The following is a 13,451-nucleotide window of genomic DNA, read 5'->3' on the forward strand; positions in this document are numbered from 1 at the left end:
AGCTTTCCGCTGGCCACACAGTTCAACCTTCTAGTGCGCACCACGGTTATGTGTCCTGAGGGTCCTTGGTCTGCAACTGCATGGTTCCGTGCTTGATTTTGAAAATTTTTATTTGATATCTCTTGTGCAAACTACAATTCTAGATCTGTAGTATACACAAACCAATGTACCAAAGTATGTCATGGAAAATAACAAGGACAGTTAAACATATTTTGTAACATTTGAGCAACATATTATTACTGCCACATGTACACACAAGATCAGTTGTGTTCCATCACTGTCCTTGCTATTTTCTTTATTGTATAAGGGTGTAATAAATATTAAAATGCTAATCAGCATTTTAATGATTATACACGAGTGAATTTGAGAAAATATAACATAGTATTGTTAGATACTGTGTCCTTATAGACCACTAGTTATGGCCAGTGCTGGTTCTTTGGCCATAACTGTGTGTGTGGGTGGGAGTGTGTGTGTGTGTATGGTTGGGAGTGGGTGTGTCTGTGGGTGTGTATTAGAAGTTCCCTGGTATTTGCACAGTGATGTCCACCACATCATTAATGCTTTTAGCAGAGGACATGCTTACCTGATAATCCTGACAGTTATCAAACACACTCTCTTACTAACTTGACTCCAGAGCATATTTGCATTGATAAAGACATTACAGCCCAGCTCTTAGTTATAAGTTTATTACATGTTTTTTCTTTGTTTTATAATCCACCCACATTCTGAAAGGTTTCCTGCTGCCTTAGGGGCTGTTTGCTGGATGCTTTAAGCCTGTGTGGCACTGAGTTGTCTGGGTAGCGATGCAGACTTGCTCTGGAGTCACTGATAGTGACACCGGGCCCTTCCCTTTGGGGCATACCGACCAGGACTCCTTGCAGGGTTCTCTCTCTAGCCTGACAGGCTGTTGAAACCGTCTTCATGCCTTTTAAGAAACAAAGATAACGTAGCAGAAAAATAAAGATGCAGAAAGAGCTTTAAAAAGCGATTCCTCTGCACTTAACCTCATGCTTAGTTGAAACATTTAAATCCTGGTCATCAACTAGCATATGCCAGTCTAGCGTAGCCTCACTCTTAGTGCACATATATTAGACAATCAGTGGTATGATGCATTAATCACAGTAATGATGTTTTACACTGCGCCGCTAGCTGAGAACCCTACAGACGAGTCCTAGTGGGCAGTGATACTGCAGGTGTTGTGCTGCAGCGCTGAATAAACTCTCTGTTGATGTTGCAGCAACAGCTCACCCAGCTTCAGAAGGAGAAGTCGGAGATCTTGAAGAACTTGGCGCTGTACTACTTCACCTTTGTGGACGTGATGGAGTTTAAGGTGGGGGCCCTCGGACGTGCTCCTGGTGCCTGCTGTCCTGAGTGTGTGGGCTTCTCTCTCTAAAGGTTCTCTCTCTTCTTCTGCAGGACCATGTTTGTGAACTGCTCAACACTATCGATGCGTGTCAGGTTTTCTTTGACATTGTAAGAGTTGTTTCGGTTTTTTAAAGTTTACATTTTTTAAATAAATACAGATACAGTGCAGAGTGAATCACTGATGGCCTGTGTGTTTGTGGTAGACTGTGAACTTTGACCTGACCAAGAACTACCTGGACTTGGTTGTGACGTACACTACACTGATGATGCTGCTGTCTCGTATCGAGGAGCGCAAGGCCATCATTGGCCTGTACAACTACGCTCATGAGATGACCCACGGTGCCAGGTGACCCTACAAACCTGCCCCGCCCACCTGCTACCCCTCACCTGCCCCGCCCACCTGCCTCTCATTCTGTGTGCAAATCATTCTGATTGCTATATCCACCAACACAGATTCTGGTAACGGTAATTTCTTACATTTAATCATTTAAAGGGGGCAGTAGGGTTTAACAGGCAGGCCACGGGTGGAGGTGGTGGAGGTGATGGAGGTGATGGATGTGTGCTTAGTGATCCTGAACAGACAGCTGAATGAACGCCTGCTGGGGTTGTTTTTCTGCACCAGTGATCGGGAATACCCCAGACTTGGGCAAATGATCGTGGACTATGAGAATCCTCTGAAGAAGATGATGGAGGAGTTTGTACCTCATGGAAAGGTGAGAAGTCAGCTGGTACCATAGTGATGTGTTGTGTCTTAACCCAAAACACTGCACGTGGACATCAACATAAGATGATTGTGAGAATTGGGCCCTTTAAAACGAGTGTTTCTGATGGTTCAGAGATCTCCTGTAAAGGTGATTTCTAACTGCTTGTTGACAGCGTAAAGCCCTGACCGCAACTCTTTAATGTTTAGGTCTATGGCACACCTCAACATGATACTTAAATGGTACAACATGACATGATACTTGTATCCAAACAGCACAGGTATACTTCACTGAATCAAACTCGTAACCGTGTACCTCCCCTCCGTGGCGTAGTCCCTCTCGGACGCGCTGATCTCGCTGCAGATGGTGTACCCGCGCCGTAACCTGTCCGCCGACCAGTGGAGGAACGCCCAGCTGTTGAGTCTCATCAGCGCCCCCAGCACCATGTTGAACCCAGCACAGTCGGACACGGTGAGGCCCGTCTAGCCCGGGGCCCGTGTTAAAGACATTGTCATGTTGAGTCACATGGTATGAATAGAGCCCTGCTGAACACGTGGGGAAATGGTTACTTTTGTGGATATAGTTCCTCCTAAATGAAAGATTGGACAGATTTTTGAAGACTGATGCTGCCTCTCGAGCTTTATGAAATACACCTCTGTAGCTTGGGCTTCTGTCTCTCTCTTCTTCCTTTCTCTCTCCCTCTCCATCTCTCTCTCTCTCTCTCTCTACCTCTCTCTGTCTCTCCCTCTGAATGTATGAAAGTATGAATATTATTACTATGATGATGATTATTTACAAGTGAACATGAGTAAACACGCACAACAGTCTGTTCTGGTTTTATTACCGTTTTAATTCACAAATCACAAAACCTCTACAAATATTTGATTCATCTCTTTCTTTCCTTTTATCTTCTGTAAGACTGTAGGACCGTAAGACTGATTAAGTGTTTCCTGTATTCCAGATGCCTTGTGAATATCTTTCTTTGGACACTATGGAGAAGTGGATAGTGTGTAAGTGTCAGACTGCGTTGACCTTCACAGCACTGAGCAGGCGTGCAGTAGTGCGGGACTGTGTCCTGAGTCCTGTCTGACATGAAATTTGTTAGAAATACTGAGCTTCTTACCTCTCCCCTCCCGTAACGGTCTGTGTGTGTGTGCGTGTGTATTTGTGTGTGTGTGTGTGCGCGCGTGTGTGTGTGTGTGCGCGCGTGTGTGTGTGTGTGCGCGCGTGTGTGTGTGTGTGCGCGCGTGTGTGTGTGTGTGCGCGCGTGTGTGTGTGCGCGCGCGTGTGTGTGTGCGCGCGTGTGTGTGTGCGCGCGCGCGCGTGTGTGTGTGTGTGTGTGTGTGTGTGTGTGTATTTGTGTGTGTGTGCGTGTGTATTTGTGTGTGTGTGCCTGCACGTGCAGTCGGCTTCATCCTGTGCCACGCAGCTCTGACCAGCGACCCGGCGGCCCTGAGTCTGTGGAAACTGGCCCTGCAGAGCAGCACCTGCCTGTGTCTCTTCAGGGACGAGGTCTTCCACATCCACAAAGCAGCCGAGGATCTGTTTGTCAACATCCGCGGGTGAGCGTCGCCGCCACATACCGCCCCGCCCCTCGCTGCCCCCGCCCCCCCTGCACTGACCTGCCCTCTCACTGCCCCGCACGCCCCCCCCCCCCCCCCCCCCCACCCTTACACACTAACCCCAGGAGTGCAGCTTTAACTCTGTCTGTTGCTCTGTTACAGCTATAACAAGCGTGTCAATGACATCCGCGAGTGCAAAGAGGCGGCCCTGTCTCATGCGTGAGTGCCTGTACACACACACACACACACACACCACCAACGGAGCGGAAGCCCAACTGAGCCGGTCCGAATGGGCTGAATAATCTACCACACACAGCTGACTTCCCTGTCACGCTGTGATCGTTGTGTGTTTTCTCTGCAGAGGCTCCACACACAGGGAGAGGCGCAAGTTCCTGCGGTCGGCCCTGAAGGAGCTGGCCACCGTGCTGGCTGACCAGCCTGGCTTACTGGGCCCAAAGGTGTGGCACCCTGACCTCTGACCCCTCCGGTTTCACTCCCTGTAACTCAGAAATGAGTGGCAGTGGCAGAACGTGTGTGCGCGCGTGTGTGTGAAGTAACTGCAGTGATGCAATTCATTGTTCTGTGTGTGTGTGTGTGTGTGTGTGTGTGTGTGTGTGTGTGTGTGTGTGTGTGTGTGTGTGTGTGTGTGCGCGCGTGTGTGTGTGCTCTCGCAGGCCCTTTTTGTGTTCATGGCCCTTTCATTTGCTCGGGACGAGATTATCTGGCTGCTCAGACATGCAGACAACATCCAGAAGAAAAGCACAGATGACTTTATCGACAAGTAAAGGACACACACACACAGCCCTCCTTATTAGCGGAGTTACATGTGTTTGCATTGGGCACAGTCTGAAAGGTCATGTGTGCGTGCTGATTCCAGGCACATTGCCGAGCTGATCTTCTACATGGAGGAGCTGAGGGCTCACGTACGGAAGTACGGACCCGTCATGCAGCGCTACTATGTGCAGTACCTGTCCGGCTTCGACGCCGTCGTCCTAAACGAGCTCGTCCAGGTGAGCTCTGCCCACCTTCAGCCAGCAGGTGGATGCTGCATCTCTTAAGACCACAGTGTGCTTTTAAAATCGCTGCATGATTCATTAGAAAACGTCAAAGTGTATTTCTTTGGTTCTTGTGATTTAATGGCTTTATTTTTATAAAAATAAAGATTGTAGATTTCTATTTATGTGGTGTTCAGGCTCAAATCTCACAGACATACAGACAAAGGCTGCACACAGGGTCTACAAATATTTGGGGGGTTTGGGGTTTGTAGTTCCTGTACTGCAGGTCTGTAGTTCCTGTACTCAGGAACACAGCGTGTATAAAGGCTACTACGACGTGACTGGTGCTGCATTACTGAAGCTACATGCTGCTTGTTTCTACACCAACTGGGCTGCCCACATGTGAGAACGTCGACCTTTCTACCTGTTCCTCTTCTCACAGGACATCATAAGCTTATCTTGCTCTTTATCTGGGCTGGGAAGGCTGACACCATGTTCTTTTGAGTCCCTAGGAGCGGTACATGCACAACTTGTGCCGTTTAGATGGATTTTGTTGTCGCCTTCACCCATGACACTAGCAATTCACATGCCTGTCCACTAGATGGAGACAATGCGTTTCTGGTCTTTGGTGTCAGACCTAATGTCTTCCTATTGTAGTGACTATTCACATTTAATCACAGCTTTTCAGTCTGTCCTATGAAGGAATTGATTTGTTTGTTAAACAATGCTTCTGTCTTTCACTGCTTCAGAACCTGTCTGTCTGCCCAGAAGACGAGTCTATCATTATGTCTTCCTTTGTCAACACAATGACCTCCCTCAGTGTTAAACAAGGTATTCCTCCGTCTTCTTTCATTCGTTTAAAGATACGTTTACATGGTATCTGTTGAAAACGGTGTTTGCAAATAGCCCGAGTCTTTACTTAAACGCACTGTCTAGCGAGACTGAAGGAAGCCGATAATTGTGTCTTGTGTAAATTGTGGTTCATCAGACTAAATGGTGAAGGTGCTTTGTGGCCGTGCGCAGATCTGTGTTCACAGTCTCGCACAGATGACTCATTTCATCCTGCTCTCATCAGTGAGATATGTTGGAGCTGGCAAAACACAAAAACCGAGACTGGATTCTGGATCAGGATTAGAACTACATGGGAATGTACTCTTTATTATAAATGGAGTTTTGGCCTATTCAGACAGATTTCTAATAAGGGTCAAGATTATATGTGCAAACTATGGTGTTGTAGAGAATATGTATATGTAGAAAAGTAATGTGTGTGTGTATATATACTCTCACTCTCTCTCTCTCTCTCTCTCTCTCTCTCTCTCTCTCTCTCTCTCTCTCTCCTAGTGGAGGATGGGGAGGTGTTTGATTTCAGAGGGATGCGGCTCGACTGGTTCCGACTGCAGGTGAGCCTGAGGGGCGGGGTCAGGGGGTTGGGTTAGAGGGCAAGCCTGAGGGGCGGGGTCAGGGGGTTGGGTTAGAGGGCGAGCCTGAGGGGTGGGGTCAGGGGGTTGGGTTAGAGGGCGAGACTGAGGGGCGGGGTCAGGGGGTTGGGTTAGAGGGCGAGCCTGAGGGGCGGGGTCAGGGGGTTGGGTTAGAGGGCGAGCCTGAGGGGCGGGGTCAGGGGGTTGGGTTAGAGGGCGAGACTGAGGGGCGGGGTCAGGGGGTTGGGTTAGAGGGCGAGCCTGAGGGGCGGGGTCAGGGGGTTGGGTTAGAGGGCGAGCCTGAGGGGCGGGGTCAGGGGGTTGGGTTAGAGGGCGAGCCTGAGGGGCGGGGTCAGGGGGTTGGGTTAGAGGGTGAGCCTGAGGGGTGGGGTCAGGGGGTTGGGTTAGAGGGCGAGCCTGAAGGGCGGGGTCAGGGGGTTGGGTTAGAAGGCGGAGTCCTCAGGCCCCTGGGTCCTGTGAGCCCAGTGTGGGGTCATGCGGTGCATGTCTGCTCCCTGGTCTGCTGCAGGACTGTAGACCTGGACCAGGACTCTTCCTCTGAGCCCAGTCAGGCTAAATGACCTATGCTGATGACCCAACATACACTGTCATCTCCCATCAGGATTAATTAATTGAGATCTGGACCTTGCTGGCCATAGTGTGTGGGATCCTGATCTTTTGGATTTTATCAGGCATAATTAATCACATGCAGGTCAGAGGCAGGGGGTAACATACGTGGGATCTGCTAGGCAGAGTTACTCAAGCAACGTTGAGGCTGAACTGGTGATCGGACCTATGGACCTGGGCCAGAGACAAAACGGAGCACTCCGTCCACGTGTGTCCCAGGGCTCGGAGTGGACGGGGTGCTCTGTACAGCAGGAGAACACGAGCGGAGACATCCAGTCTTGATTGGTTCATAGCGGAGGTGGTCGTGACTGAATGTTTTTCTCTCTTTGCTAAGGGCCATTCCGCATAAATGGAGTTCTCATTACAAATGCATGTCTGTTGGGTAGCAAAGCGCTATTTCTCAGTATGTACATAATCTGAAGCAGTCGAGAAACACTTTTTGCATTTCAAAGTGCATTTTGAACTATGGTTTTAAAGATTTAAGGCGGTCTGAAGATTATGCAGAAGGCCCATATGCCTTTTGATTCAAACCAGATCATTCATACGGCCCTGCGTGGTTGGACACTCCCACACCAGCATTTACATACACGTTCATGCTCTGCTCCAAGTCCCTTATGATCGGCTGGTTTAGAAGAACACCATGTGTTCCTTTTGTTTCATTATTTCTGTATTGTGGTCTGCATTTGTTGTTCCTAGAAGTGACATGTATTTTAGCTGTTATGTGGACAGTGGTCTGTGTGTACTGGGCTCTGGTCTGATCTAGATGAATTTTGTGAGTGGAAACTATTTAAACAAGAACCCACAACCAATCAAGTGCAGACTACAGTTGCAGAGGACGTGGGGACCCAGAGCCCGAGTGCGGGCCTCACGTGGGGACCCAGTGCACGAGTGCAGGGCTCACACGTGGGGGGGACGTAGGGCGCGAGTGCAGGGCTCACACGGGGGGGGGGGGGGACCTAGTGCACGAGTGCAGGGCTCACACGCGGGGGGGACCTAGTGCACGAGTGCAGGGCTCACACGCGGGGACCTAGTGCACGAGTGCAGGCCTCACCCTCGGGCTTTCGCCTCGCGCAGGTTCTTTCCCAGAACAGGTTTCGTAGAGCGCTTCTCCTTATTCCTGTTGATTGAGTTGGTTGACGTTCACCGATTCATGTTCTTTACTCTTGAAAAATGTTGAGCCTTTAAATGAATGTTATTGTTTGTGGCTTTTACAGTGTGTAAACACGTAACAAACACGGTTTGGTCTGTGGCTGCGTCCTGGACGCTACTGTGGTAACAGACCTAACTTGGAAGACTGGGAAACAGAAACTTAATAGCTTGATAACCCTTTATCTGCTAGTGAGCATGCTTTCTCTCTCTCTCTCTCTCTCTCTCTCTCTCTCTCTCTCTCTCTCTCTCTCTCTCTCTCTCTCTCTCTCTCTCTCTCTCTCTCTCTCTCTCTCTCTCTCTCTCTCTCTCTCTCTCTCTCTGTGTGTGTGTGTGTCTCTCTCTCTCTCTCTGTGTGTGTGTCTCTCTCTCTCTCTCTCTGTCTTCCTGTCTGTTTCTCCCGGTCTCTCTCTCCATTTCTCCAATGCTTTTTGGGATAGACAAACTTCAGGAGGTGTTTAAACAGCTGATGAAGGCACTCCTGGTGTGTGTGTGTGTGTGTGTGTGTGTGTGTGTGGGTGTGTGTGTGTGTGTGGGTGTGTGTGTGTGTGTGTGTGTACACCTGTGGGTACTGTACATTTTGTCAGTGCGTGTCTTTCTAAAGGGCCCCAGCTGCTGAGCGGGTCCTGCAGTCTGGGCTCTGTTAAAGGTTGTTGGGCAGATTCACAGTTGCTCGGTGTGCTAATATGGCAACTGGAGTTAGATGTGTTACACAAGATCTCTCGGGTTTCAGCGTGGCAAAACCACTCTGTCGAAACCACTGGAAGCAATCAGGGCTCAGTCGGACCTGCCAGCACGTCTCATAAACCGCTGTGTTCTCTGTCCAGAGGAGTCCTGCTCTCTCTTCTGCACACCAGGCCTGCATGCTCTACGCTGGGTGACTCCACCATGCTGTTTCAGCGCCTACCTGCCAGCGTGCGTGCGTGCGTGCGAGAGATCGTACTGTTGCCAGAGTTCACTCAGTTCGCCATGTCTGCTGCTGCCGTCTGTGATTTGCTGCAGTCTGTGATTTGCTGCAGTCTGTGATTGTCCCCAGCAGCAGGTTGTAAGGAGCTCTTAAGTTCTGGGTTGCAACACTTTCCCTTTGCCTCTCTGAATGCCCGGTGTCGCGTGGCCCCGTGTTGTCAGGAGTGTTAGCACAGCTCTCCCCTCTGGCCACTGTCACTCACTGACCATTACACTGGCTCTTGAGTTTAGAAGAGCATATTTAAAAGGGGACAGGGGAGATTCATTAAAAGATTACTTCAATGTTCTTATTTCATTGGATGTTCTTTTAATTGGTTGGGAATTCTTGTTGGCACAGAACAACACAGGAACTATATAGCCAAGATGCACTTTAAATACTTAAAATTTGTGTTCTTTTATCACAAGTCATTTTATCATGGTGTTGAACACAGTGATAAGTTTTCGCACATCTCACATTTCCTTTTGTTGTGCAGACGTGTGTGTGTCTGTGTGTGTGTTGTGTACTGTCTCCACTGTCTCCCAGCTGTTTCTGTGAGCTCAATCTGGAAATGAGAATTTCGAGACACATCAGTGCTCTTGGCTCACAGCTGTATCCAGGCTGTGCTCACGGTTAGCCATCAGAGCGGCATCCTGCTCCGTCAGCAGAGGAGGAGTGTGTCCTGTGTCCTGCGTCCTCTCCTTTGATCCCCTCCGGGGGACACTATGATGCTTGGCCATTGTCTCATTCAGCAGTATCGAGTTAACATTATTATTATTTCCCAGAAAATATTTCCCAGAAATCCTCCTCAGAAGTTAATGATATGGTAACGTGCCGAACCACACACTTCCCGCTGCTGGCACACACCTCCTCTTCCTCCTGGGTGATGCCTGGGCTTTTTGCCATGGAAACATGTCTTATGTTGGTGCTAGTGACTTGGATAAATGGGGTTTGGGTTTTTATTTTGCTATTTGGTCAGCATGATGAATTGACTTTGAGTTGATTGCTTTCGTGTGTGCGTGCGTGCGTGTGTGTGTGTGTGTTGTACACAGGCGTACACCAGTGTGTCCAAGGCATCTCTGGGCATCGCTGACCACCGTGAGCTGGGCAAGATGATGAATACCATCATCTTCCACACCAAGATGGTAGACTCGCTTGTGGAGATGCTGGTGGAGACATCTGACCTCTCCATCTTCTGGTAGGTGGCCTCACAGGAGAAATAAAGCGTGAAACACTCCACAGGAGTCCTAGTATCCTCTGCACAGGACTGTGTCTCCTCTGCAGTTGCCAGGGGCAACACTGTGTTTGTGTTTGTGTTTTGTCCTCTGGAGTGACTGGTGTGTGTGTGGCTGGGGGTTTGGACAGATAAGATATGGCTGTACCAGAAGGAGTTGGAAACTCCAACACGCCTCCTCCCCCCATTTGTTGTTGTTTTACTCGTTCTCTTTCCTACTCTTTCTCTCTTGCTCCCTCTCTTTCTCTCTCCCTCTCCCTCTTTCTCTTTGGAGGATGGGGATGTGGTGAACTCCTCAGCTAAAGTGTGTTCTTTTGGGTGTGTGTGTGGTTGTTTTTGATAGACTCTGTTTAGGTGTGGTTTCCTTCTGCGCTGTGTGGGATGTGTGTGTGTGTGTGTGTGGCCGTAATCGTGGTGTCTCCACTCTGATAGCTTCTACAGCCGGGCCTTTGAGAAGATGTTCCAGCAGTGTCTGGAGCTGCCCTCCCAGTCACGCTACTCCATCTGTTTCCCTCTGCTCTGCACACACTTCATGAGCTGCACCCACGAGCTCTGTCCTGAAGAGGTGAGTTCTCACACACACACACACGCACGCACACTCCATGAGATGTCCTGAAGAGGTGAGTTCTCTCTCACACACACACACACACACATGCACACTCCATGAGCTGTCCTGAAGAGGTGAGTTCTCTCACACACACACACACTCCATGAGCTGCACACTCCATGAGCTCTCTCTCTCTCTCTCTCTGTCTCTCTCTGTCTCTCTCTCTGTCTCTCTCACACACACATACACTCCATGAGCTGAAGAAGTGAATCCTTACCTTTATTACACACACACACGTATGCGTGTACCTGTGGTATGTAAGTCCCTGTGAGTGCGGCTCGGAGCCTGCTGTGTGGGGTCCCTCCACCTTCTCTACCCCTCCACCGCTCTCAGCCCTCCCTCCACACCAGACGCCTGCTCACCTCTCGTCCTGTTGAACGTTCACGACAGTGCAGACTGTGCATGAACTCCGTCTGTTCCAACATGTGTCAGATTCAGACCTCCGAAATCACCACATCTCCCACCACCAGATTTGTTGCCACTGCGTAAGGTTGCTGGGATCCAGGTTTTGGTAAAGGTGGACGTGTCTGGTTCTGCCAGCACCGTGCGAGTTTCTGGGTTTTAACACATCTGTCAGCAGGAGAAGCCTGACACTCTGAGTGCCATCTCTCTCTCTCCTCGTAAATGAGCCCTGACTCACGATCACTGAAAACTCTTCTCCTCTCTGGGAGATTGTTCTGCCTCCTGCAGGGCTGAGAACGCCCTGCGTGTGTCCGAAAGCATGTACGTCTAACGTTCAGTTTTGACCTTCTGAACAGATCTTTGTCCTGCTGCCATGAAAACACTCTTTCTGCTTTTACTGGAATGAATTTCCATGTTCACATGGTAGAATTATTATAGAATATAATTAGATAGAAATAGTATATAGAAATAAATTGTATCCCTGTTTTCATAACTAATTTGCTTCATTGTGAATCACAAGCCAGACATGAACACACACGAACACACATGCTGGTAATTTACTAAACAGGCAGGCAGTAGTTTGTAAATGGTGTTTTCTCAGGCAACAAGTGGAGTAGTGCGTGCGTGCGTGCGTGTGTGAAGCCATGTTCCTGGTGGAGAGACACAGTTGGTCGTGTGTCTACAAACTCTCCTCTGAATATACTTACTGTTGCCTCTGGAGGAAGAGTCTGGGAGGAGAAAGGAGTCTCTCTCTGTCACTCTCTGTCGGTCTGTCTGTCTGTGTCTCTCGGTCTGTCTGTCTGTTGTGGGTGTCTGACCCGTAGTGGCGAGCAGGAAGGCCTCGTATGAGAGTGGGAGGGAGAACGGCTGTGCTGACGTACATCAGGACCTGTGTGGAAAAACCCAGCGCTGAAAAGCCTGATTTATTAAACGTCTAATTGAACCGTACACCAGAGCAGTTACCAGCAGTCCCTTGGGTCACCCATCCCACACACACACACACACACACACACACACAGCACAACTGATTCCTGTTCCCCAGCTGTATGGACTATTCCCTGTCCCCTCCAGAACATGGAACATTCCCATCCATGTTTGCTCCAGTTACACATCTGAACGCCCACTCCAATCCCGTAAACAGGTTGTGTACTTTTCCTTCTAATTGGTCGACAAAATGATACCAAACCGAGCGTGAAACTGAGCGCGTTGATGCAGGGCCTGTGACTGGGCGAGATGGAGCAGTGTGTCCGGCCTGCCTGAGAGCTCTTGAAGGAATAAAAGAGATTTATTGAGGCCTCGATGGCTTGGGTTTCCCTTGTTCAAACACCAAACTCCTTCTCTCAGCACGTCTCTGAAATGTACCTCTTCCTAGGTCGCCTTCACACAGCTTTGGACAGCTGCACTCTCTGTTTATGTTGGAAAAGCACTAAACGTTTCCAGGAATATTTCCATCCTCACACAGAGACCTTTTTTCCCCCTGTGAAGAAGTTTATAGAAACAGCAACAGGTCAGGAAGCTTCTGCAAGGGTCAGGGGTCACCGTGGCTTTCGGCCGGTGGCGATTATGCTGTGGGTTCCACCTGAGCCCGCAGCCACAGGGCGGGGGCTGCCCGGGCCGTCCGGGCTGTCTGGACAGAATTCTCTGCTGTGACTGACAGGACTGGTGGTTTCAGCCCACGGTGGAAGCTTGTCCAGAGGAAGCCACCAAGACCAAAGCTACAGGCACCACAGGGGCTTTCGTTGCTCTCTCTCCCTCTCTCTCTCTCCCTCTCTCTCTCTCTCTCTCTCTCTCTCTCTCTCTCTCTCTCGCTCACTCTCTCTCTCTCTCTCCCCCCTCTCTCTCTCCCCCCTCTCTCTCTCCCCCCTCTCTCTCTCTCCCTCTCTCCCCCTCTCTCTCTCTCCCCCCCTCTCTCTCTCCCCCCTCTCTCTCTCTCCCTCTCTCCCCCCCTCTCTCTCTCCCTCTCTCCCCCTTTCTCATTTTTAGATGTTTCTTTTCTAGGTTTTCTCATGCTGCCTCTTGCTTTCATCTCTCTCCTTTCAGTTCAAATTATTTCCTCTTGTGTTTTTTTCTTTCCCTCTCTCATTCTTTATAGCTTTTTTTGTCATAATAGTGTTATTTTGGTTAGTCTCTTCATACTCTGTGTATTCTGAACACATGGTGGTCTGTTGAGAATTAACAAACCGATCCCTCACTCTAGTTTCTGAACTTCCTCCATGTCGCTTGGTTTGTCTAAGATGCAGACAGTCAGGACACCCTGTGGCTCATGGAGTCATTCAGAACCTGCCCCACTTACTCTGTACCTGCAGGGGAGGAGGGTGTGAAATGAGAAACCATACAGGCCAAGTGCAGTGTGAGGCAGGGAGGGAGGCTGACTCCACCTGAGCACTGTCTACCCCACCTCTGACTCCACCCCAGCACTGTCTACCCCACCTTTGACTCCACCCGAGCGCT

At 49.6% G+C, this 13,451-nt stretch overlaps 1 protein-coding gene across 1 annotated transcript in view; it reads left to right on the forward strand.

Annotated features, from left to right (window-relative positions):
• The window catches only part of nckap1 (NCK-associated protein 1), a 34,902-nt gene that overhangs the window by 12,565 nt on the left and 8,886 nt on the right, over positions 1–13,451 (forward strand). The window contains 15 exon segments of the mRNA XM_077002185.1: positions 1,238–1,330; positions 1,417–1,473; positions 1,569–1,711; positions 1,988–2,078; positions 2,400–2,537; positions 3,028–3,076; positions 3,472–3,628; positions 3,791–3,847; positions 3,990–4,086; positions 4,303–4,409; positions 4,506–4,638; positions 5,373–5,454; positions 5,965–6,023; positions 9,810–9,955; positions 10,424–10,556. Coding sequence (XP_076858300.1) covers positions 1,238–1,330; positions 1,417–1,473; positions 1,569–1,711; positions 1,988–2,078; positions 2,400–2,537; positions 3,028–3,076; positions 3,472–3,628; positions 3,791–3,847; positions 3,990–4,086; positions 4,303–4,409; positions 4,506–4,638; positions 5,373–5,454; positions 5,965–6,023; positions 9,810–9,955; positions 10,424–10,556 — 1,542 coding nt within the window.

The sequence above is a fragment of the Brachyhypopomus gauderio genome, chromosome 4 (genome assembly GCF_052324685.1).
Source record: "Brachyhypopomus gauderio isolate BG-103 chromosome 4, BGAUD_0.2, whole genome shotgun sequence".
Lineage (NCBI taxonomy): Eukaryota > Metazoa > Chordata > Actinopteri > Gymnotiformes > Hypopomidae > Brachyhypopomus > Brachyhypopomus gauderio.